Genomic DNA, 27340 nt, shown 5'->3' on the forward strand with positions numbered 1-27340 from the left:
ACTTAATAGTTCTGCCAAGGCCACATGTACACAAATATCTGAACTAGAAAAGCTGTTTCCATGGGTCACTTTTTCCAGAAATATCTGATTTCACAAGAGGAAAAAAATCAATTTCTTATATTAAATAGCAAATTCTGAGTTAAACCAAAGGAAAATGTCCCATCCAAAGGACCTACATTACTGAATTTATTAAATAAAAGGCCCTTTATTATTTATGTCTATTGAAGAGACACATTCTAAATCCTGAAAGAAACAGCAGAGGGAGACAACTAAGTAGAAATCTAAAGGACACAGAGAAGCTGGTTACGAGAAAGTGAAGAAAAAAGAGCAGCTAGTAGAATAGCATAAGCATGGCTAGGAGGGAGGAGAGCAAATGTGTTCACGAAACGAGGAGTTCAGAAACTGTGACACTAGTGAGCCGGGGCGGGGGCGACAAGGTGTGAGCCTTGAGGAGTAAGCAGCCGTCAGATCGTGGAGGCTGGGTATGCAGACTATCACCAGTTCACAGTGATATAGCCCATCCTCCTTATTCACTGGATTCTGTATTTGGGAAAGTGAAATTATGAATTGAGCCTTGCAAATATTAAGTGTGAGGTATCTATGGAACAACTAAGCATAGACAACCCACAGTTGTCAAAATCACTATTATTAATCCTGAATTTTACCACAAATACATGACTAAATGATTAGATTATGGAGTAAGAAGGACAGAATTAAGAGACAACATCCTGCAACTGTGGACTGAACACTTTTCCACTGGGAGGCATAATGGAAACAGTATCTCCAAGCCTCTGTCTCCTCATCTGTCAAACAGAAACGCCATCAGCTACCTTGCAGGGTTACCAGAGGAAATTCTAACCTTCTTTCTGGAGAAAGCTCCAGCTTATAAACATCACGGTTATCAAGGGCTGGAAGACTTATTGGGTGGTCAAGAGATGGGACTAGCAGTTTTGTTAGATCAGAAAAAATGTCATGATCATTAATCCAAGTATTTATGAGTAGGTGCCTTGTGCCAAACATTAAATGCTTTACATATATGAGCTCACTGAATCTTTGCAACAATCCTGAGGAGACACTTATCACCTCCATTTTAGGGATCTGGAAACTGAGGCAGGTCATAGTAAATAAGCAGTACAAACACAGGTGCCTCATACAACTGAGTAAAAGTGATCATTCATTTCTAGAGATAACACATGGATATTAGGAGAAAAGAAGGAAGGTTGGAAGAAGTGGGGAAGGAACGAAGACTACACAGTTGTAAACAGCGGAAGGAATGCTACAGAAATCTGACCACAATAACACCCCTTAGTGATGGAACCTTCTTGAGTGGAAGAAAAATCTGTCTCAACACCAAGGTTTCCTCATACCCAATCTTTCTTAGGATTCTATGCCCCTGCTCTTTTACTTTCCGGGGAGCTTTTTTTTTTTTTTGATCATCTCTATCCTCCTGGTTCCTCAACCGTATCAGGGGAGTCAGGGGTCAGAGTAAAGGCTCTAGAGCAAACTTCAATAATGGTTGTGTCATTTACCAACTTGTTTATCAGCTTATGCATTGGGGGAGCAAGATAAAACCTCTCTGTGTCTCAGTTTCTTATAAGTAAAATGAGGATAATAATAACCCTGTCTCACAGGGTTGTTGTCAGAATTAAAGTGATACGTAGGGAGCTTAGAACAGTACCTAAGCTAATATTATTGTTATTATTAACCTAATTCCTCTAACAGTATAGTACACCCAAAATTTATGGTGCTACAAGTTTAGTTGGAAGTTGGTTATCTGGAAAATTGAATGCTTTCCTTCTGAAACACATTTCAAGTGGGGACCTTCTCTCTGTCTTCCCTGTACTTTCCTAGTACAATCCCTAAAAGAGTTTTGCAATTGCCTGATTGTTCTGGCTCTCTATGGCAGTCACCATACAGTTAGCAGTGATGTTTATAAAGGTGTCACCCTCTTGCTTAAAAGGTCTCAAGCGCTCCATACTGCCTACAAATAGAGAATCCTATTTCCTTCATATGGCAAACAAGGTCCTTTACAATCTGGCTTTATCCTCTGTTCCTAGTCTCAGTGACTCCTCTGAAGAGCTAGAGCCATAGCCAACAATTCATCTCAACCTAACCAGCCATGCGTTTTAAGAAGCTGCATGCCACTGTATGTGCTTTTCCTATGTCTGAGAAAACTGTCTTCTCCACCCCCAGACTTAGAAAACTAAGGCTTCGATGAAATGACACCTTACTTATCAATATTTATTCAGCAAGAAAACGTACTTAGTACCAAAATGTATAAGGAAGGCCCTATGAAAATAAAGATACATAAGACATCGTTCCAGCACTTGAACTTACATCCAAAAGGAGAGAGACATGTTAAAATAAAGTAATAATACAGTATATTATGAGTAATATGTATAAGATAGAAGGAAGCAATGCCTAGGCTGGGTTCTATAGGATATGGATTTCTCTGTCTCCATCTTTACCATTTTTAACTGGACCAGGATCATGGTAACTACAACCTTTATAATGACCTCTTAATAATACTCAATACATTGTATTATAGTCCTGTGTTTAATATCTATCTTCCCTAAGACTGTAATTCTAGGGCAGGAATTTACTCATCCTTTGTATCCTCAACACCCAGAGGGTGACCAGAATACAGAAGAACACAATTATTCATTGAACTGAATTGAATAATAAGGTCTCTATATTAGCCAAAAGGCTTCTTAACCCAAAATGCAATTGAACTATAATAGCAAGAGAACCCTAGACCCTAATCATATTTACAATAATGCACTGAGAAGTCCGGACAGCTCTAACTTGAAATTATCCAGTACTTGAATAGAGAAATCTACTTTCCACCTAAATCTGTAAGCAATACTGATATTCTGCTCTAAATGTAGTAGTATTTCTTTCTCTGACAACCTCACAGGAACTAGTCTATTGAGTTCAAAAAATATTGGGAGGTGTTCCAATCCCTGCTCAACGAATAGTCTGTTTTCCTTAACTCCTTTGGTAGGAGATAAGGATTCCAATTACCTAGGGACTGCAGTAGTATATGACAGTTTCTTCTTCTTAGTCCTGGAAGTCGAGGTTTATTCACTCATTTACTTAAATATCTGTGAAGGATCCACAACACAGCAGGCACTGTCTTAGGCACTGGGGACAGAGCAGTCTCTCCTCTTATGGAACTTACATTCCAGCTGGCAGAGACACACAGCAAATATACAATACGTCAGAGGGTTTGAGAAATGCTGAGAAAAATAAAGCAGGGTAATAAGTCAAAAAGTGAAGGCAGGGAGACACGGAGAAGAGTAGTGGTGTACATTAGATAGGGCGGTCAGGGACAAGTCTCGCAGACAAGGCATTGAATCAGAGACTGAAGGAGTGAGCGAGAGAGAGCCATGCAAGCATCTGAAAAGTATTCTAGGCAGTGAAACCAGCAAGTGCAGAACCCAGGGTGTGAGAGTTATGTTTAACATGTAAAACAAACCACAGGATATCAATGTGGCTAGTAAGGGGCAGAGCAGAGTGGCAGATGATGAGAGAGATGCCTGAACTAGATCATACACAGGCTAAGGATGTTATTCTGAGATGGGTAGCCACTGGATCATCTTGAGCAGATAACTGACATGATCTGAGGTACATTATAAAAGAATAGGTCTGGCTGTTACAAAGTTCTAGGTAGTACAAAGGATCAATCACTGGGCAGTAGTAAGTCAGGGGTCGTCTGCTTGCGACCCCTTTAACCTAAGAAGCTAGTGCCAAGAACGATGGTAGAGTAGGAGCATGGACACATCATGGTTGAAAGCCTTAAAATATATTTCCTTCCTTTCAATAGCAAACGTCTCTGAGAGAGAGAGTTATCAACTGCTACTTTTATTTATTCTACTTCAACCACCCACTCTTCTTTTACTATCTCATCTCTAACTCCCCAACAGATGCACGCACCTACCGCACAAGAATATTCAAGTATACCATCCGTCTTCCTCTTTCGGCCTTTTGCTCCTTGCTCCATGTGAGAACTAACTCATTCTTGTAATTTCAAATATCCCCCTTCCTTTCGTCCCTCGCTACTGTAAGCTTCTTTTTGCTGCTATAAGCAGCAGCAGTTTCATCTGTTTTAATTAATTACAGTGACGATAAAAATGTCTAATAAAAGAACTTGGAAGCTTTAACACGCAACAGGGACCCTTCCCTGAACACCACTTTCCCAAGCCTTCTCAAGGAGCCAAAATCGCCCCTTCGCCGTCCTGAGGAGACGAAATTCGGGCGGCTAGCGGCAAATGCATTCGCATCCCCTGCTTCCCGCAAACTCATGCCGGCCTTTCCTCTGAGCAGCCAAACTCAGCCCTAGTACGTTACCTTCACTATCGGCAGCATCTTTGTCCTTATCTTCCAGCTCCGATGCTACAGCCGGGAATACCATTTTCATCTTCCCCTTCTTCTTTAGTGAATTTTTCAGCTTTTTCCCCGCACTCACACGTGACTCTCGAACGGCCGCGGCCATGATTCCTAACCGGAAGCGTCCCGGGAGCGTTGCGTCCGGCGGTAACACAAGGGATTTCGGCATCTAGTTCCGGTGATACAAGGTTCCGGGGCGGTGCCGTTTAGCCGGGAGTTCTCGGGCTGGAGGCTCAGAATATGGATCGGAAAGAGGACTGATTGGTTGTCTTTACGTGCTATCTGCTCCAGTAAAAAACAATAATAATAATAAAAATCACTGAATATACGTTCTCAGCCGACTCCTCTGCCAGCTCGCCCTTGTCCTGGTCCGCCGCCCCACTCTGACCCCAACCCGACCCGGTCCACGTTCATTTCCTCCTCACGGCTGTTTCCGTTATCTGCTGCCTTATTTCGTGTTGGTTTATGGTGTCGGACTAACGTCCCGAACGTGCCTACTAAACGCACTAGAAGGGAGGAAGCGAGGACAATCGCGTGAGGGGTCGATAGTTAGAATATGAGAATGTCCTCCGCTCTCCTCTGATCACCGCCAGCAACTCCAGATCTTTCTTAAAACTTTGATCCGATAATCTCCCTCTGATTAACCCCTGAGTGGCTTCCAATTGCAAACCGAATAGAATCTCGCTTTCTTCCCTTGGGTCGCGGGTGTGAAGGGTTCCAGCCTCCACCCCTCCCTCCCACCTAGCTCCACCCCGCCCGCTCAAGGCGCCCGACCGCGCGGTGCAGACCGGGAAAACAGCAGCTTTGCACTCCGCGAGCTGCTCCTGCCTCCCTCCCGGGGCCAGCTTCTCCCTGAGGTCAGCCTTTGACACCAGCTTTCCCAGCCCCGCTTTCCCTCGAAGCTGCTCCCACAAGCTGCCCCTATTTCCTTTCCCTAACTTGTCGGCTCCTGGATAATAAGGACCATATATCATTCACTACGCTACCCCCGAGGCCAGCAACGGAGCCTGGACCGTGGTAGGAACCCAAACATATTTTTGGAAGAAATGAATGAATGAATGAATGACAGAATACAACCATTCACAAAGTTAATAAGTCAAACAGATAATGTAGCAAACTCTTACATCGTGTTCCATCCGCCAGGCGTATTCTAAAGGCTTTCCCTAAGCTTAGCATTTTCCTGGAAGAGCATTTCTTGTTTTTCTTTAATACCCAACATTTCTAAAGGGGGAGGGGGCACACTTCTTCTTTGGGCGCAGTTCTCTCTCTGCTCCTTTTATCTGCTATTACTATCTTCTTTAGAGGTCTCTTCACGTCTTACTAGCCAATCCCTTGTTATTCCAATCCTCTGTTAAAGTTAACAATTCTGTATATTAAACTTTCCGAATCAAATTACTAAGTGGTTTCCATCTCCTGATTGGCCTTAACTGATACAAAGATCAGTGTTGTGATGGAAATGTTATCAGTACCCAAATACTGTCCCTACCAGCCTGCAGCACCGTTAAACCGTTCCGTTAAGGTTTAGTCATTTTTAGAAGGGTGGGGGTATTCAGAGTAGAGTTGCTTGTTAAAATGCAAATATTTATAGGACGATAACAGATTAAATAATTTCTTCTGGATGATTTGTTGCAGCTTGGCTGTTGTGAGTGCATTGAAGAGCTTTGAACTACTGGACGTGGAACAGATAAGAGGAAGAGGTAATTGCACAGTGTATCCAGAGCAGGGGGGTGCTGGGTCTGCAAGGTCTGCATGCTCTGGAAAGATATTCTGGGTTAAGTAATAATTCTTGGGTTCTCTACAGAGAAAGGAATCTGTAAAAGGAGAGTGTAAAGAGAAAGAAGATATCTCAGGATCATAGGGAATATCATCAGGGTTGCTATGTGGGAAGGCACAGAAAGAGGGATCACGATAGAGAGTTATGAGAAGAGCAGTGCTAGGTCTCTAAACACTAGTGGGACACATTCCCCAAAAGAAGTGATTGTCATCAAATGTGGACTCACAGGAAGAGAAATCATAACTATTTAATTGATTTGTCACTTTAACAAGAGACGTAAAGGAAAACTTAAAAAAAGAAAGAAAAAAAAAAAGAAATGATGTACTATATTCCTGAAAGACAGATCAAATTTTCTAAAGCTATTTATTTATTCCAACGAAAGTGCCATTGGAAAGTTTGGGGAGGAGAAAAGAAAAGAGCAAAGTCTTAATAAAATAATTCTAAGGTTCAAAATAAGTAAATGATAATAATATTTTTTAAAAAGAGGAGTCTTGAGACAAAGCTTGCCTGTTCAGATATTAGAATATACTATACATAAAGCTACAATAATTAAAATGTACAGATCAAAAGAAAAAATAAGTGATAATGAAACAAATTCTAGAATATGTAAAAACTTAAAATATTATGCAGGAACTATCACGAGGAAAAGAGAGAAGAGAAAAATTCTGCAAAACTTATTTTAGTAAAATTAACTGTTTAGTGAGAAAAGAAATTAGAAGCTCACATCTTACCCTAAAATTAATTCCAGAATTAAATATGAAATAAATGATGTAAGGGAAAAAAAAAGAAGTGAATATCTGATTTATTGGATTGTAGAAACAACTTTCCAAGTTTAAAATCGATGGAAGTAATTCTGAAAAAGAGAACAATAGATATAATTATATAAAAACCAAAACCTGTGTATCTAAGAAAATGACCAAAATATAAAGGTAAATAGAATGTGAATAAGACAGAAAATCGAGTTTGAGATGACTACATAAACAATTCATATGACTTTCACATCTAGTCAAGGTGGAGTAACAGGGAGCAAATTTATCCTCCCACCTGAAACAAAAAATAGACAAAATAAATAGAGCAACAGTTTTCAAGAACCAGACATTAGATAATGAAGGATAATGACCATTGAGAGATGGGAAACAAACTAGGTGATCCCATGATCTCCTCAGCATACTGCTTGGAGAAAGTTTCCAGACCTGGGCACAGAGAGAGGGGATCAAAGCTGAGCCTGGAAGACTTTTCAAGCTGGAAAGATACAGCTGAGAGTCAGGGAAGACCAAGGCAACTAGAGTTAGCAGGATAGAGTAACAGAGAGAAGAGAGACAACTCAGGAGATCTGTGAAGAGGCTCCCTCAGGGATTTAGGTCAGTACTGATCAACACATACATGTGAGAAACTACCCAAGAACTACCCAAAAGAATTAGAGTCAACAGCTACTTATACACCCCTGGGACTGGGAATAGTGCCTATTCCCACCAGCCAGACTGGCAAAATCTCACAACTCACAGGGTATTGGTTAGAGTATCTGTCAAAAACTTAAGGGTATGAGATTTTATCTTATTTGCAAGGTAACAAGAAGCCTTCCAAAATTTCATGAATGCTGGTAGAAGACACAAGACTTCTGGGTAAGAGAAGAAGGACAGTTTATTTATTATTCAGAGCAATAGAAGTAGCAAGAGTATCAGCAATTTTTTAGACAATTCTCCGAGCCCCACCACAGAGTGACTAAAAAGGGGCTAGATAACATTTGCACATGCAATGGGTTGACTTACAGGAGAGGGGCTTGAGCTATTTACCATAGCATCAAAAACCACAAAATACTTAGGGGTAAAAGATGTGAAAGACCTATATGCTGAAGACTACAAAGCATTGCTGAGCCAGAATTAAAGAAGATCCAAATAAATGGAGAGATCTACCATGTTCATGGATCAGAAGATGCAACATTATTATCAATTCTTCCCAAATTTATCTATAGATTCAATGAAATCCCAATCAAAATTCCAACAGACATTTTTTGTAGAAATTGAAAATCCGATTCTAAAATTCATATGAAAATTCAAAAAACCCAGAATAGCAAAAAAACAAATGAAAAAGAAGGACAAAGTTGAAGAGTTAGCACTACATAATTTCAAGACATTATAAGCCTACAGTTATTAAAATGGTATAGTATGGCCATCAAGTAGACAAATAGATCAACTGAACAAAATAGAAAATCAGGAAATAAAAACACACATATATATATATATATATATACTTATTTATATACTGATTCTATATATATATATGTATATATATACTGATTTTATATATATATACTGATTTTATATATATATATATATATATATATATATATACTGATATATATATATAAAGAAGAAAGATCTAAAATCAATAATCTAAGTTTCTACTTTAGGAAACTAGAAGGAGAAAAGCAAATTAAATCAAAGTAAGCAGAAGAAAAGAAATAATAAGCATTAGAGCAGAAATCAATAAAATTGAAAGGAGGATCTCAATAGAGAAAATCGATGAAACCAAAAGCTGCTTCTTTGAAAAGATCAATAAAATGGATAAGCCTCTAGCCAGGCTAAGAATAAAAGAACTTCAAGAAGTTCAAAAATTACAAATATTAGAAACAAAAGAGAGGACATCACTACAGATCCTATGGATGTAAAAAGTATAATAAAGGAGTACTATGAACAACTCTATGCCCACAAATTTGATAACCTAGATTAAATGGACCAATTTCTTAAAAGATACATTTTCCCCAGATTCACACCAGAAGAAATAGACAATCTGAATAGGCCTGTATCTCTTAAATAAATGGAATAAATAATTAATAACCACCCCAAACAGAAAACACCAGGCCCAACTGCATTCACTGTTAGGGACTGAATTGTGTCCCCAGAGTTCATAAGTTGAAACTGTTAACTGCCAATGTGATTATATTTGGAGATAGAGTCTTCAAAGAGATAACTGAAGTTAAATCAGGGCCTATGGGTGGGCCTCAATCCAGTAGGACTGGTGTCATTAAAAGAAGAGGAAAAGATACCAATGATGCATATACACAGAAAAGGTGGCCACTTATAAGCCAAAGAGAGAAGCCTCAGGAGAAACCACCCCTTGCTGGCACCTTGAAGCCTCTAGAACTATGAGAAGATAAGCATATGTTATTTAAGCCACCCAGTCGGTGGTATTTTGCTACAGCAACCCTAGAAAACTAATACTCCTGCCCTATACATGTCCTTCCTTTTAGTAAGATAAATTGGATCATTGTTTAGGTCAGTTCATAATAAGTTGGGTTTTCTGTTCTTTACATACAAAAAACGTTGCACTGGATACACTACATGACCTTGGTCAAGTTGCTTTACCTTCAAAAAGATAAAGGTGTTTCCGTTTCCTCATATTAAAAATAAGGGAGCTGGACTACATAAACTCTAAAAATCTTTTCAGCTTACATTTCTATGCCATTATAGAATACATTTCCAGGTAGACATTGTTTTCCCAAACCATCCCCCCTTCGTTCAAAATCTAAGATTCAAGACTGATATGCAAACTTTTCCTAAGTTATTTAATAGCAGTAATCTAAAATTAATAGTAACAAGAATAATGATGATGGTGATGATGATGTTGATGATGATGGTGATAATGTTTGGCTCTGAACTCTGTGTTTTTTTAAAGTAGTAACAGAGTAGAAAGAATATAAAGATGAACATAAATTCTCCTGTGTAGAAAGGCTCTGAACACAGCAAAGTAGAGAAACTTCCTTCGTGGGAAAAGAGGACTCGCAGAATTTAGATGCCAATGAGTGTATGGCTCTGTGTCTCCTCTGGAGATTGACTAGAAATTCCTAGGAATGATCTTTCATGTGAGTCACCTTAAGGCTTTTGAAATCCGTTAAGGAGCAGCTAACTGGAACTCCATTCCCTCTCCAACCAGGTAACTTTGCTCTCTATAGGAAAAGTGGAACTACCACCAAAACCCCAGCATTTCAGACTCCTGTTCATATGGCTGTTTCTGAATCTTATCATCTTTATTTTAAGGACACATGTTTCTGAATCCTTTGGAACATCCTTAAAAAGAGGATAGCTTTCCTCTTTATCTTTACTCTCCTCTAGCACTGGACTTCTCTCGGTGATATAATTAAGACCCAGACAGTGGCCTCATTATTCCTAACCAGACTGAGGCAATGTTTGACTGCCTCTTTAGAAACATCCCTGTAAACAAGAAAGGGACAGATTACATCATCTGGTTGGTGTTAAGCAACGAAGCAGGAGAATACTGGCAAGACTAACAGGCTTTATTTCATTTGAACAAATTACTCTTGGACTCCTGGTCTCAGAGCCTTCATTAGTGACACGGGTACTATCATGCATCAAGAAGACATATTCCACCTTGCATAATGCCTTTCCATTAAACACTCACCTCCCTATGGGAGTTAACCGTCTCTTAGGCAGTATTCATCAGCCATGGCAAGATTTGCCCTGGATTTTTGAATGATCAAGCAACCAAAAGAGAAAAGTGGGCTACCTCGATCCTTCCAGACTTTCAGATTCTCATTTCTACTAGTATAAAGTGCATCCCGAATTGTATACAAGGAACTGCCACTTCCTTCCCATGGTGACAGTTGAACCCAATCTGTGTGTCCTTAATAGACCAGCTATACAGATGGAAGAGGCCTTAAGAGCTCGGCCTTCTTATTTCAGCCTTCTGAAATTGAATGTCTTCATCATCCAAGACAAGAGATTATTTGTCCAGTGGTAAGGTCCCAGGGTCCAGCCTTCCTAGACATGCCATCCATTCATTCATTTACTCATTCATTCATCGAATATTTAATGAGCCCTTACTATGTGCCAGGTACTGTTTTAGGCACTTGGGATTCCTAACAAAACAGACAAGGTCCTTTTCTTATTGAGGCTTACATTCTATGTGAGTGAGACAACAATAAATAAGTAAATAAAAATAAAATGAATAGCTGCAGATAATAGTGTTAAAAAGGTAATAAAGCAGGGTCATGTAATAGAGAATGATTTGGAATAGGGTGATGGCTGGAGTGGGGTACCTTAGATAGGGGTCAGAGAAACTCTAAGGGGTGACATTTGAGCTGGGATATGAATGGTGCAACTGAGATGGCCATGTGACAATCTGGGGGAAAATTTTTCAGGAGAAGACAGGTTCCTTTGAGGAGCAAAAGCCAGCATGAATAAAGCATAGTGAGCAGGGAAGGTGTAGGACATGCTGAGATAAGAGGGTTAAGAAGGGCCAGGTTAAATATGTCCTTGTAGGTCATGGCAAGGACATTCAACTTTGTGCCAAGAGAAATGGGGAGCCATGGTACTATTTTAAACAGAGTAATGACAGGATCAGAACTCATTTCTCAAAGACCCTTTTAGTTCTGTAGGAGAACATGTGGGTCAGAGTGTCAATGCACAGACCAGTTAGGAGGCTACTGTAAAATTCTATGTGAGAGATCATGGTGGCTCAGACTGCGGTGGAGATAAATAAAAATTGACATATTAAGGGTATATGTTAGACATGGAAAGAGTTGTTAATGGTTTGGATATAGGAGGTGAGAGAAAAAGAATTAGAATTTATGCCTAGATTTTTGATTCAATGGCTAGGTGGATCGTGGGGCCATTTGCTGATACGGGGAAGGCTGGGAAGAGCAGCTTAGTGGGAAAATCTATTGTTTCTGCTTTGACTTATTAGGTTTAAGATCTTAGCATCTAAATCAAGATGTTGAGTAAGTAGTTGGATCTCAAGAGAGAAGCCAGGGGTAGAGATACAAGGTATAAAATTTGATAGCATATGACATCATTTTGGTGGGTTTTAACACCCAGGTGTTAAAACCTGGAGCAGGTTTTCCAGGCAGAAGAGAAAAAGGAGGCTACAGTCCAGGTGGCAGGAACTCCAATATTTAGAGCTGAGTAGACAGTGCATGAAAATGGATAGCCAGAAAGTAGAAAGCGTTAGGAAATTAAGAAAGCAAGAGAGAGAAGTGTTTCAAAAAGGAGGCAAGCATCATCTTTGTTAAATACTATTGTGAGGTCAAGATAGGTGCGGATAAGATTGTATTCATAGGGTGTTTTCAAAGTAGAAATCTCCACTCTGATCTCATCTATCTTAGAAGTTTGTGAGTGGTCACGGTGGGAAACGCCGCACAGGGGAACATTTTCATCATCTCATTCAGGCTGAGAGGGAGGGATGGTGACCCTTCCACAGAGGAGAGCCAATGCTGAGGTTCAGGGAGGCTCAGCCAGATACAAACCACGGTCCTCACACCCCTCCCCCCGCCACACCTCCTCTTCCCTGGGATTCCCCAGCGCTTACTAAGACCTGCTTACTCCCAGAGGACACTGGGTAGGGCACCTGTCCTGAGTCTGGTTAGCACTAGTGGTCTGTCATCCTTCCTGTTCGCAGACTGAGACTCCCCTACTGGTCCTATTTGGCAGACGTGACAGTCTTTGAAGTCTACACTGACATGACCAGAGGCTTTGCCACCAAGGCCAGCAGCCAGCTGGGCACCCATATCTCCTTTGGCTTATAAAGAGCGCTCTCTTTGCTTGGCTGTGCCAGGAGCTTGAAACCCAGCTTTGTGGACCCCCATGCAGCCCTCGGCTAGAGCAGCCCTGAGTTCTCTGGTGAGCTGCAGCCTGAATCCTGAGCTGCTTTGTGGTGAGAGGAGAGGCTTCCTTTGAGTAAAACAGATCAGGTGGCCTGGACCATTTGGTCAGGTTTCTCACATGGCCATGGGAGGATAAGATTTCCAGTGCTCTGTTTACTGAGCACTTGTTATGTACCAGGCAACGTAACAGGTGTTTAAGAGCCCCATTTTACAGATGAGGACATTGTGGCTCAAAAAGATCATGTGAAATACCCAGAATCAAGATTTCAGCTCTATCAGTTATTATGTATTTTGAGTCTCTGTTACTTGGTATGTACACATGCAGGATTGTTAATGTCTTCCTGGTGGATTAATCCTCTTATCATTACGTAATGTCTGTTTGCCTCTAGTGATTTTCTTTGCTCTGAAGTCCACTTTATCTGATATTAATACAGTCTTTCTTCTTCTTCTGTCATATCTTCCATCATATCCACTCTACTATTGAACCTATCCAGCCAGGTTTTTATTTTGGCGATTGTATTTTCCAGTTTTATAAATACCATTCTGTCCTTTTAAAAAATAACTTACAGTTGTTTCCTGAGATTTTCTAGTTTTTCATTTGTTTCAAGAAATTCATAGTTACTGTTGAGGCATTTTAAGATGACTCTTTTTAAAATCTTTGTCATAGTTTTAACATCTGATTCATCGTGGTCTCAGAGTCTATTGATTGTCTTGTCGCATTTAAGGTGCAAATTTTCCTGGTTGTTACTATAACAAGTGATTGTATTTAAAAAAATATAGTAACAACCAAGAAAAGTAGGACTCATTCATGTTGCTTAGTAGTTTCCAAATGCAGGTGTCAGCTCAGCTCTCTGTTGGGCACTGCTGATACCAGGGAAGGGAGGAGTGGGGATCTGACATGAGCTTTGTGGCTGCGGGGCCCTATTGACACTACGCTCCACCTCCTCCCACCTCATTATGCCTTGTTCTGCCTCTTTGCTGCCAGATGGGGGTGGAGGTGCAGCTGTCTGCTGGGCTGTGCTGACACTATCCTGGTGAGGGAACCAGAGCACCACTTGGCAGAGTGGAAGACGAAAGGCAGTTCCTCACTCAGCCTCTGACACCGCTTGGCAGGCATCAAAGCCCTGCCTACTTCCATCAGGCAGTGGGAAGAAAATCAGCTCCCTGTTCTTTGGACACCACTGGGCAGGAAGACTGGTGCACTATTGCCTCCTTCCGTGGGGCAGATAGGAGTGGACTGAGGTGGGAGATCCACTTCCTACTGAGAGATAAGTCCTATTCCAGAATAACTAAATCCAAATCTCTGGGGATAGGACATCAGCCCTGGTATTTTCAACAAGCATTCCAGTTCATTCTGATACACAGTGAAGGTGAGAGCCGTGAGTCTACGTGGCTGCTGAGGTCACCAAGGATGATAACAGGTGCTAAAATCCGTAATGAATAAGGTGCTGAGATTGGAGGATGACAAAACAAGTTGAGTGGGAGCAGACGTTTCAGGAAGATGTGGTTTTAAAAAAGGAGAAGCAAGGGGCTTCCCTGGTGGCGCAGTGGTTGAGAATCCGCCTGCCAATGCAGGGGACAAGGGTTCGAGCCCTGGTCTGGGAAGATCCCACATGCCGCGGAGCAACTAGGCCCGTGAGCCACAACTACTGAGCCTGCGCGTCTGGAGCCTGTGTTCCGCAACAAGAGAGGCCACGATAGTGAGAGGCCCGCGCACCGCGACGAAGAGTGGCCCCTGCTCGCCGCAACTAGAGAGAGCCCTCGCACAGAGACGAAGACCCAACACAGCCATAAATAATAAATAAATAATAATTAAAGGTGCTAATAATTTTTTTTTAAAAAAAAGGAGAAGCAAGATTGGCAAAGAGGAACAGAAAGAATACTTTGGCTACTTCATGTGCAACAGGAAAAAAAAAAAGCAGCCTCCCTATGAGAGATTTCTAAGGTCAGTCAAGTTTCAGTTGAACAGGATATGAAAGGAATCCTGAGGGAAGAGGTTGAAGATGTAGGGAATTTGCTGATGACAGGTTTTGGTTGATGTAGGGCGGAGTAGAAGGGTTTGAGAGGAGAGGGGGTGGATCGGATAGGAGATTTTCCAAGCAGCACAGGACAAGTGTCTGGGTGAAAATGGATGATCCAGAGGTTTCAGATGGTGAATTGGGGGAAAAAAGGAAATGCAGTAATGATGGAGTTCATCTGATTGTCAGCCAGTGAAAGGAGCAAAATTCAGATACAGCTCAGAGTCTTTCTTTGGTATCTGTCTGTGGCCTCGCTGAGCAACTATGAAATCCTGTGGCAATCTAGGCAAGGGGTGATCTCACCTGGGAAAAGTGGTCCGCTGGCTTGAAGGTGACCCTTTTTCACAGTCATGGCATTCCTTTGTTGCTGGAATAACTCCCCTTTCCCAGTCCACAGGGTATTTCCCTTCTCTCCTTTGTTACATAAAGGTGTTCCCTCCCTTCCCAACAGCCCTGGGATATATAATCTCTTAGACTGAATTTATGATTTTACAAAGACTTGAAGAGTAACAGATTTCAAACACCTTGTTTATCACCCTATAAGTCTCAGGTTCAATAAATTACAAAGGCCTGGTTATCTGCTTGCAACTAAAAAGAAGGGGAGGAGTCTAGAGAGAAAAACTTAATGTCTCAAAATTATTATCCGGACTCACCATACAGAAAATATTTCGTTCAGGCAAATTTAATTGGGAACCTTCCTTACTATAAGACATCCTCATAGCACCTACTGGGATCTGAAATTTTCTTATGTATTTGTTTATTTTATTCAGTCAAAAAATATTTATATGCCAGACACTATCATAGGTGCTTAAGATACAGCTAAGAACAAGACAAACTAGGACATTTCTTCTTATGGAGATTATATTCTTATGGGACTGAGTGAACAAAAATCCCATCAACCAGTCAAGAAATAAACAAGGAAAATGTCAGCTAAAGATCCTCTTGTGGATCTTTGATGGAACTCTTACCATGTATGGTAAATGCTGCAATTTGTCCCCTTTCTAGAACTTTAGGTGTTGCCTCAAATGAATAGGTCTAGGCAAATCTCGCCCATTTCCTCCTCTTTTATGCCTATTAAGGTATTATGTACATGCACTAAAATTGACCAATTTTAAAAGTGTAGTTTGACGAGTGCTTGTACAGAATCACGTCACCACAATAATTAAGATATGGCATCATCTCCTCACCCTAAAGTGCTCTCGTGTCCCTTTGTATTAGACCCCTTCAATCTACCACCAGCCCTCTAACAACAATTGAGCTCCTTTCTGACACTCTAGTTTTGCCTTTTCTACAGTTTCGTATAAATAGAATTGTACAGTGCATAGTCTTTTGTATTTAAGTTCTGTCTATTTTTATTGATCCTCTAATTGTAATTTCATTAGCACCACCCCACTGATTCAGGAAAGATGACCATATTCAGCTTTATCTGTAAAGATATAATGTTTGTAAACTAGCTATTTTAAAGCCACCACCCCCCATTTTTGTTATTGCACAATAAAGCACTGCAGGCAAATATTCATGTAATGCCAAGTGCTATGAGATTGATGGTAGGAATTTTATGGTTGCTACTCCTAATCTTCCAACTTGCCCTGCAGGGTCACACACACAAAAGAATAAGAGAGCATTTGAATACTGGAATATAATATCCATGCTTAGCAAAAAGCATGTAAATTTTTGGCATAACAAGCCAAAGTCATCAATACGTGGATAAAATTTTGAGAAAAATACAACTTAAAACTGGGGTGACTTCTCAACTCACATAGATTTGCTAAATATTTCTATAGTTTCAAAATGGAATTGGTTGTAGTTTTTACAACAAAATTAATCAAATTTTACTGTAAGAATTTTGGAAAAGATGCATACAAAGAAAAAAAATTTACATTTATGTTTAAATATAATTTGGATCAGAGTTGTATATACTACTTTTCCACTAAATATTATGCCATAAGGATTTTTGTCACCAGATTCTCTGCTGTTTCACTGTACTAACTACCACCAGCACTGAATATGCTTTCCTCTCAGTGCCTGGAAGGGATGCTAAGCACAGAGGATTGATGCTGTTACCCTACAGAGTTTTTCAGTGTTTATTTCTTATTGAATTTAGGGGTATTGGTTACACTTGCTGGATTCAAAATATGGGCTCCGCATGTGGCACAATGCACCACCCAGACCTCAGGCTTCTTTGTCTTAGAAAGCAGGGATTCTGTTTTCTGAATCTCTGATTCACAGATGGGTGATAACAAGAATCTTGACATTTAGACAATGGAGAGATTTGTCTAGCCTTTCACTCTTGTTCTGAACACTTGCTGCCCAGCTGTGTGAGAAAAACATTTCTATTTTCAGAATGATCCTGGACCTGGGCAGTAAAGGATCCCAATATGCAGTGAGTCTGGAGAGTGAGCTCTCAAGTTGAGAAAGAGATTAGGGATGAATTGCCAAAAGGCAACCTCCCCTTTCTTAGCAAGGAAATTTGTTTTTCTGTTGCATCTCATGGTCATATGAAGTCATGGAGGATTAAAAGAAAGCATGTGATCTTGTGGATTCTTTTTCTTTTTTTTCTTTTTTTTTTTATTGAAGTATAGTTGATTTACAATGTTGTGTTAATTAGTGCTGTACAGCAGTGTGATTCAGTTATACATATATATACATTCTTTTTTTTTGTATTCTTTTCCATTATGGTTTATCATAGGATATTGAATGTAGTTCTCTGTGCTATACAGTAGGACCTTGTTTATCCATTCTGTATATAAAAGCTTACATCTGCTAACCCCAACCTCCCACTCCATCCCTCCCCCAACCCCCTCCCCCTTGGCAACCACGAATGTGTTCTCTATGTCCATGATTCTGTTTCTGTTTCATAGATAGGTTCATTTGTGTCATATTTTAGATTCCACATACAAGTGATATCATATGGTATTTGTCTTTCTCTTTCTGACTTACTTCACTTGGTATGATAATCTCTAGTTGCATCCATGTTGCTGCAGATGGCATTATTTCATTCATTTTTATGGCTGAGTAATATTCCATTGTATATACATACCACATCTTCTTTATCCATTCATCTGTCGGTGGACATTTAGGGTGTTTCCATGTCTTGGCTATTGTCAATAGTGCTGCTATGAACATAGCATGAATCTTTTTGAATTATAGTTTTCTCTGGATATGTGCCCCTTTTTCTTTAATCATAGAATTTTAATGCCTGACAAGGCCTTAGATGTATGAGAGCAGGTGGGTTGAGACCGATATGCCCAAGGCCACACAGGAGGAGGAACTGTCCAACACTCACTGGCCTGACTCCCAGCTCTGTGTTCTTTCTTCGGCATCACGTTGCCTCTCCATGGAAAACGAGGTTGTTCTTTTCAGGCTCTATTGAAATATTAACTTTCCAGCATTTTGGACTCCACTACCTTGGGGAGTTGTTGTGGTATTAACTACACAGAACTTTCCTTTTTAAAAAAATTGGGGATAGTCATGTGGTTGATGAAGCCTAATTTTAGCCACTATCACAACAAATGAAAAATGACCATTATTACCACAAGGACTTCAAGGTAAGCTAGAGCACATTGCCTACTTGCTTTTCTAATTTTCTTTCAAGCTTTGTTCATTTTGTCATTTCCAATGGACTCATTCATATGAAAGTAGAAAACATGAAATTAATTTTCTTAAGATGGAAACTAGACAACATTTGGCAACAACAACAGCATCAAACTCAGCACACTAGGACCTTGTCTTTGCACAGGAGACAAGAGAAATGGGTGGAGAATGTGGAGGTTTGCAATAGAATTTGTAGCTAGCTTCACCTCCAGAGAAGGTGTCTCCATGAAGCTAGAGGTCCTCCAGTGACCTGAGACCAGATTTCGAGGTCCTAATCCAGATGTGTGCATACGGCTCTAGGTTGAAGTGCATACCATGGCTTTGCCTCTATGTATATTTACCCACAGATCTTTTGGGGAAGATTTTTAATAAATTGCTCCTGGAATATTGTTGGCTTTAAGGAAACCTTGGTGTCTTTACTGAATAAGAGAGTTTTCCTCTCAGTGTCAATGTTATTTCCTGAGCTTGCCATTGAATACGGCTCACGATGGCAAAACTAGATATTTAGAATGGCTTTGGATCAGAAGCAGGGCCCAAATGGCTGCCTGTCCGTTCAGGTTCTTTAATGTGAGGAATATTAATAGAATCCCTGGAGCTGGAATCTCACAGTTAGAAAACCCATCAGTAATATTCTTGTTACACTTTAACTATCCATTGATGATCTGTGTCTCACTCACAGGAAAACCAACAAAAATGAAATCGTATATTTTTTATTTTGTAATGGGATTAGGTAATGGCCCAATTATGTTCAGCCTCACCTAGTAAAGGGTCTCTCTAATTAGTGGACAGAAGTTGCAGGGAAGCTATGACCTTTGGTTCCTCCTTTTACTAAGGGAAAAGGCCTTATACTGTGCGAGGGGGGTCATGGTGAGATTATTCCTGAAATCCACTAAAGAGGGTAATAAATATATTCTGACTACTGTTGATTTTTCTGTGAGGTAAACCAGAAGACCATTCTGCTGACTTCAGCAAGTGCTCAGATTGTGGTAGACTCATCAATGCTATTTTTTTTGTCCTTTATACTTGGGATTCCTCCCTGAGTTTCCTTGTAAAATGGGGATCAGTGGAAGGATGAGAACTGCTTTGACAAGCTTCTAGTAATTTCCTGCCTCCAGGAAAAACAGGTAGATAATCAAAATGGGCCTGTGTGGCCTGAGCTTCTCTTCAAAAGGAAATGCAAACAATGTCCTTCACAGACAGTTCCAATGTCAATCTTCATAAAAAGTAGAGTTAGAAATTATAGTGATAAGCAATAAGTAATAAGCAAAGAGGTCTCCTGAATCAGAAAAAAAGTTATAACAAATTGAAATCAGATGGGTATTAACAAGAAGACCTGCTCTGCTGGTTCTTCCCCAGGCCTTGAGTAGGGTCAAATAGAACAGTGAAAAAGGTCAGAAAAAAGATGCCTGGCAAGATTATGAATACCACTCGCATTCTACTTCCTAATATCTCTTGAATCTACCAGGTTCTGTCCATCCTACTGCCACTATCTTGGTCAAAACCTCCATTTTCCCTCCAATGGACTTCTTGCCATGGCCTCCCAGTTGGTCTCCCTGCATGGATTCAGCAGGAAATGATTTCTTCAAACTGCAAGTCAGGTCACAGTGATCTCCTATACTTCCTTATGTGACCTGCAAGGCCCTGCAATGGCCTAGCAGCCCAGTGGTTCTCAATCTCAGAAGTATTTCCCCCAAGGGGCCTTTGGCAGTATCTGGAGACATTTTTGGTCATTCCACTGGGGCATGTTGTTGGCATATGGTGATTGTGCTGCCAACCATCCACAAGGCACAGGACAGAACTCCACATCAAAGAATTTTCTGGCCCCAAATGTCAATCGTGCGGAGGTTGCCAGCCCAGCCCTAGCCCCTGCCCACCCCTCATCTTGGACCACTCTCCTCCTGACTTATGCTTCAAGCATGGTGGATTTCTTTGTTTCACAAAATTTCCATCTTATCTCCCATTTTCAGTCCCTCGTGTATGTTATTTTCGCTGAAGGATATAGTCCCTCTCCTACAACTCTACCCTCTCATGACCTAAACGTTATTTTGAGTCCCTTCCACAGGGAAACCTTGTCCAACATCCACCCAGTCTCTTATACACTAACAAGCATATTCAGGGTCGTTTCCAAACCTGGGTGGAGCTGATCATGAAGTCCTCAGTATTGGCCGCTGGCCGGCGAGAGAGGGCTGTGACGGACACCTGTTCTGCAGGGCATGGAGCAGACACGGCTGAGTGCTGATCCTTCCCCGCGTCAGCTTTCTATTTGAAATCATTATTAACTGACAGACATTTTACTCAAATAAATTCCAAGCACCATCTATGCTCCAGCGATTGTGTCAGGTAAAGAAGGGCGCAAAGAATACCAAGATGAACATAACATGCTCTCACATCGTGTATTGTTCAAAGTGCTGTACCAGTTGTGAAGAGCAGATGAGGAAGTGACTAATCTGATCTCTACTGGTGTTCGTAATCATACAATAAATTTTCACTGAGTAGCTACTAAACGCCGAGCATTGTGCAAGGTGCAGGGCATACTAAAGGCAAATAGCAAACCGTTTTTACTCTTAAGGTATTTCCTATCCAGTGGAAATAATAGCTAATTTTACTGGGCTTCACAATTCCTTCACATGTATTGTATCTCATTCCTTCCCTCACACTTTCCGCATGAATTTGATGTTATAATTATGCCAGATTAACAGAGGAGGAAGCTGAGCTTTGGAGAAGACAGTTAAATAGAATGAAATATTTTGAGTGAAGGGCCCATATCTGCCTTGTTTATTGTTGTAACTCAAGTGGCCAGCTCAGAGTGGGTGGTCATTATGTATTTGTTGAGTGAATGAGTAAACTTCCTTGCCAAAGGTCACAGCTTAGTAAGTGATGCACTAGGATTCCCTGCCTTCCAAAGTCATACTCAGTCTTCCACATCAGATCCTTGAAATGGTTTCGTGTCTGCCTTTACTTAATGTCCGTTTGTCTACTAGGTGTTTAATCCATGAGGTATAAGAAGGAGACATATAAGAGGAAAGGGGGAAGAGACATGCAGGCAAAGCAAAAGGGATGCTCATGATTCATTGTTTCTCTCTCTCCCTTCAGCTAGTTAGAAGCCCCTGGAATAACAGGCTAGTGCTTTAATGAATCCCTTTGGCACCCCTGTTAATGGCAAAGAGTATTCAATTTTACACGGAAGTTATAACAGAGGAAAACTTCCACAGCAGAAGGAGTCCTTTAAAATTATGTTTCATTTTCACAACTATAGACATAAATTTAAGTAAATGAGATCTCTCCTGTTAGTTGTGAAGGTTTTGATGGTTTCATTAATCCCATGATATGCCTTGGGTGTTAACTATAGTTGACTTTTGGAAGTAGGGTCAGGAAAGTTAGTGAAGGGGAAATTATACAACAAGGTCGTTTTTTTTTCCCTTAAATTGTTGAATACATGTTCTTTTGGAAACAAAAACACTAATTCAAAAAGATATATGCACCCCAATGTTCATAGCAGCATTATTTACAATTGCCAAGATATGGAAGCAACCTAAGTGTCCATTATTAGATGAATGGATAAAGAAGATGTGGTACACACACACACACACACACACACACACACACACACACAATGGAATATTACTCAGCCATAAAAAAGCACAACATTTTGCCATTTACAGCAACATGGATGGACTTGGAGGGCATTATACTAACTGAAGAAAGTCAGACAGAGAAAGACAAATACTGTATGATATCACTTATATATGGAATCTAAAAAATACAACAAACTAGTGAATAAAACAAAAAAGAAGCAGACTCACAGATATAAAGAACAAACTAGTGGTTACCAGTTTCGGGGGCAGTGGAGGGGGAAGTATAAACTACTGGGTGTAAGATAGGCTGCAGGATGTATTGTACAACATGGGGAATATAGCCAATATTTTGTAATAACTGTACATGGAAAGTAACTTTTAAAATTGTGTAAAAAAACTTTTTTTGAATTTTTAAAGAGTTCTTTTGGGGAAGATCTTATGGGAGCTTTGTATAGAGTATATGAGTAATTGTAATGGTGTCAAGAAGATATACACACACACATACACACATATATGTGCTGTGTCATTAGTAACTCATTTTGAATAATTATATACTGAGGGTAAAAATTAGTCCTGGCATTTGTGTCATATTAATCCAACCCTGGACAGGTCATGAGCATTGGAAACCTGATACAAAATGGTCTACCATTCATAACTCCAAACCTTTCTTTTTTGGAGTCACGGTTGTGAGTTGTGGATGTTACAGATGGTGGCGATTGTACATTTGGCCAAACTTGACATCGTTATGATTATCTAACCTTAAACTGAGAACTACCGCCAGGCAGTCTTGTCTGAAAAGCTCTTAGGCATCAACACTGCAGGAAGACCATGACATAGTATCTGAGGATAGGCTTTCAGAGGCTGCCAGAATTATTCTCCCTCCATCAAAGGAGTTTAAGCCCCAAACCTAAGCTCTAAATGCAATCTAGCAGTTATGTTTGCCTGTTCCTGCCTGCCATAAAGCGCATGACCATGTAAGTGTGATACTTGGTAAACTTTTAGAAGGTGAAAGGGAGCTAGGCCCAAGCCATGACGGTTTTTAGAGGAAAATATGGAAGAAGAGAGCTGAGGACCTTTTTTTTTTTTTTTTAATTTGAGGATGTAAGGAGGAATTAATAGATGTTCAAAATCAATTCTGAGGAACTAGAGCATAATCAAGACGCACTTACTGGCTACTGACAAAATTGACCAAGAGGCAGGTCCAATTTAAGATAGGACATCAAGACTTCTGCATGGTGATTCTCTGCATTTAGTGTAATCAGTGCCAGTCAGTCTGAGAGTCTGTTCAGGAGAGTATGAAAGATACCAGAACAGATTCTGGTTCAGGAACTGCTAGGAGAAAATGGGAAGAAGGAAGTAGGTCAAGTTCCTATTCACCTCTGTATTAGTTTCCTAGGGCTGCCACAAAGTACCACATACCAGTTGGCTTAAAATAGCAGAAATTTATTCTTTCATCATACTGGAGACTAGAAATTTGAAATCAAGGTTTTAGCAGGGTTGGTTCCTTCTGTATACTCTGAGGGAGACAGCTGTTCCATGCCCCTCTCCTAGCTTCTGGTGGTTGCCCGCTATCCTTGGAGTTCCCTGACTTGAATATACATCACTCCAGTCTCTGCCTGCATCATTATATGACATTCTCTCTCTGTCTCTGAATCTCTCTCTCTATAAGGACACCAGTTATTAGATTTAGGATGCACTCTAATACAGTACAACCTCATCTTAACTAGATTGCATCTGCCAAATAAGCTCATATTACAGGGACCAAAGATGAGGACTTCAACATATCTTTCTGGGGGAGACAATTCAACTCATGGCAACCTCCTTCCCTCTCTTATGCTAGGGTGTCTTCCACTTATCTTCACCCAGCTGCCACTCATTCCTGATATGTCACAACCCTAGCTGTCATAAGACTTGAGCATCCCTTTGAGCTGTCTCTCACATAGTGGACACTGTCTGGGTCGCTGTTCGCCTGCAGCAGGCTGGATTTGTGATTTGGACTGCTGGCCCTTTCTTTGCTCTGGAGGTGGGAGTGGGTGGGGTGGGGGGATGGGGGGAGCAGCGTCACACTTGTCTCATCGTTCCCAGCTCCCTCCCAGGTAGCATTGCTTGCATCTGGGCATCTGGGCTGTGTCTGTCATCAGCAACGAGGCCTCAGCTTGTCTCTGAGCAATGAGTTTGCCACTTATGAAGAGTTTGCAGTCATTTTGCATCCTCCTTTTCATGTCTTTCTTTGTTCTCTGTTACACTCAAATTCGGACAAAAGAAAGGACAAAAATAGGGACTCACAACTAAACACTGATACTGTTATGTGTGAAACCTTTGTTGCAACTTCCCGTATAAAACATTTTTCTCTCTCAGTAATACTTTGCAGTACCATGAGATTCTGAAGGGAGGGAGAAATGTTTTGCTGTTGATTGCTATATAACTTGGAAACTATCACTATTCTTTAAGAGTACAGAGGTGACAATCTCTAACATTAATGCGCAGTTCCAAGGGGGACTGTATACTGGGATTCATATTTTCATATTTTCAATATAATTGAAGGAGGGGATCCTACCGTAATAGAAGCTGTAGATATGAGTAACAAGTCCCACAAATCCAATGCTCTTTTGAATTAATTTAATAAAGCCATAATTTCCAGTTTCCTATGTAATCTGAACTTAATTTTTTTAGAATAATAAAGTCCAGAGTTTGAAGGAAAAAAATTTTTTTTTGCTGAGATAGATGGGAATAGTAAGAACTAAAAGAGAAGAAAATTATGCCTTCCAAACGCTATCTCAATAACAAGAAGCAGATAAAAGACTTTCTGTTTTGCTAGCATCTTCTTATTGTTACTACAGCTAAAATATTTTTAAAGAGAGGGTTATTGATAAGAAAATTTTTGAACACAAAATAAATTTCTAGTCATCACAAAGGCTTTTCTTCAACTGTCTGCTAAAATAGAAATCTTTACAGAAAAAAAAAAAAACAACAACAGGAAAATCACCTTAAAATGGACATGGAAAGCACCAGACTCCATGAAAATATTCCCGTCTTGCCTGCTTCCTTATTTGTATTGTGTTACATTTCCTGCAAAATGATTTTGTTATTGTTTCAATGTACAGAAATGCAAATTTATTTGCCTGACCAAGTGCAAATACTAAGCCATTGAGTAGAAAGAAGTGGTTGTTTCCAAATTAAGGACTTAACAATTTTCTGGCCCTGAAGACCCACCCAGGACGCTGTGAAATGCACAGCCACGTCTGAAATCTGAAAAAGTGTTCTGTGTCCCCTGTGGTCAGTTCTGCTACGGAAAGAGGTCTTTCCTCCCTCTCTTTGGGGAGGCCATTGCCGGCCTCACTCTCGAATTCTTTATTTGCATGTGCTAGCCTTTTTATTGCAAATAGGGCTCTAAATCTTACTTTAGAAATGGATATTGCACTGTGTGCAGGTGCCTGTGCGGTAGAAGCTATCAATAATGTTAGTTATGAAAAGCTGATCATAAGTGTTTTTAGTCCATTAGCCATTTCGCTTTATTTATGTCCCCTTTCAGGCAGGATTTGAAGCCAATATTCAAAAGATGAAGTTTGGATGAAGAGCAACACAGGAGGGTATAAAACACTGTCACATCTTTTCATGCTAGAAAATATTTCTTCCTTATATTATTATTTTTTTTAACAGCTCCTAAAAATAAGTAACCTCTGGGGGAATGAGGAAGGCAGAAAGAGGAACTGGGCCAAGCATAGATATATTTAACACCTATTTATCCATCTATCCATGTATCTATCCGTCTCTCCCTTTTCTATCGTTACATTTAATTACCTTTAACGCACATTACCAAATTTTAAAAATTACTTATCACATCCCCAATGTACCTACAGGCAAACTGGACCCATTTTGCTTCATTTCAGCTCCTAACAGAAATTCAGTTCATGATTTATTAATAAAGTCCTATTTGCTCTTATGCGCTGCTTTATTTTCCAAAGAGCCTGCAGTCTAAACAGTTCAACCTGCAAGGAAAGAAGGTTTCTGTGCCTTTTCCTGGTGGACAGTGGCCACCAACTGTTGAGATTGCTGGTGTGTGGTCACCAATTTAATGCATCCCCGAAGCCACTGCCTGATCCTCCCGCAGAGAGAAGCACATGCAAACGTCAGCCCACGGGCTTCGCTCCAAGCTTCCCCCCAGCGTAGGTAACACGGCCTTAGCGATCACTTCCAGAGATTCGCTCCCGTTTCACAAAAAATGCCCAAGGAGAGCAGGAGAAGAAACCAGACTGGCGAGGAAAAGGATGTCTTGAATCATCTAACTTTCTGTTATATTAAAACGCATCATAATATAAAAGCAAAGGAGAATGCATTTTTTTTTCCAGGAGGTTAATAGGCATTTGGGGGTCTTTTAAGAAAAGAATCAAATGTTTAGTCTAATGTCCCAAACCAGTAAAAGAGATGTTGTAATTCAGTGTTGGGCCCCATGCTTCATTTGAGCTCTGCACACTTAATGGTGAGTCCCTGACTTTCATGTTAATTTTCATGAATGACGATGCATAAATGATGTTTTAAATCCCCGTGCAGACCCAAATGAAGGTGAACCCTAGCAACCTGAGTTACCTAGTCCTTCTCTGTGGACTCATTTCTAATTGAATGTTAAGATCAAAGTTTAAGTTTATAAGAAAGAAAAAACAAGTGCAGATAAATAGTTATTATCTGACATCCTTATGAAAATTCATGACCTGCCGTTTTATCAGAGACCTTCTAAGAATTCTAATTGTGAAGTCTGCGGAGCTATTAAATGGCTAGTACACTTCAGTCTCTTGATAAGAAGTGAGTTAAATAATTGTCCTGTTTAACTTGTGCTTGTTAACCTTTAAGGTCAACTAGTTTGAACATACGTTTAATGAAATCCTGGAGCCAGAATTTATGATACCGCTGCTGAATGTTAAATTGGACAATTTACATAAGCAGGACATTAACCTTCTGAGCACTAAATAGCATTTTAGCACTTAGCCACTGGGGACAATAAGGAACATGTTCTATATATTTGTGATAAGCTTGCCTGGAAACTCTCATGATGACCAATTGGCCTACCAAGTTTAGCAGCATAATTAAATGAATGGACTCAGCCCAAGTAAATGATCAGTGCTATGTACAGTACATCATTATAGTCAGAAGGAAGAAAAAAAGATATGAATAATTTAATAATACATTACTAATTTATCAATGCTAAGTGACTTCGAGGTGGCTCTTTGTAGTTCATTGTTTTCAATTTGATATTTGATTGACTGCTCATGTGATTAAGACTGAATGTATTTCATTTCTTACCAGAAATATATAAAAGCAGTAGATTTGGTTTGATTGTTTTGAGCTGAGATGTGTGGGGTTTTCTGCTTTGGTG

General features: G+C 40.2%; 1 protein-coding gene and 1 long non-coding RNA gene across 3 annotated transcripts in view; one reads left to right on the top strand and one right to left on the bottom strand.

Annotated features, from left to right (window-relative positions):
• RRP15 (ribosomal RNA processing 15 homolog) overlaps positions 1–4747 on the bottom strand; it is a 47093-nt gene extending 42346 nt beyond the window's left edge. Inside the window, exon 1 of the mRNA XM_007173525.3 lies at positions 4351–4747. Within this exon, the coding sequence (XP_007173587.2) occupies positions 4351–4558 (208 nt within the window). The 5' untranslated portion in view covers positions 4559–4747. The remainder of the gene's footprint in view (positions 1–4350) is intronic.
• Positions 4748–5196: 449 nt separating this feature from the next.
• LOC103000898 (uncharacterized) overlaps positions 5197–27340 on the top strand; it is a 58215-nt gene continuing 36071 nt past the window's right edge. For both annotated transcript variants that reach the window (XR_450254.2, XR_009009771.1), the window contains exons 1-2: positions 5197–5406; positions 6022–6086. This is a non-coding gene — a long non-coding RNA (uncharacterized LOC103000898). The remainder of the gene's footprint in view (positions 5407–6021; positions 6087–27340) is intronic.

This window comes from Balaenoptera acutorostrata, chromosome 1 (assembly GCF_949987535.1).
Source record: "Balaenoptera acutorostrata chromosome 1, mBalAcu1.1, whole genome shotgun sequence".
In the NCBI taxonomy this organism is placed as follows: domain Eukaryota; kingdom Metazoa; phylum Chordata; class Mammalia; order Artiodactyla; family Balaenopteridae; genus Balaenoptera; species Balaenoptera acutorostrata.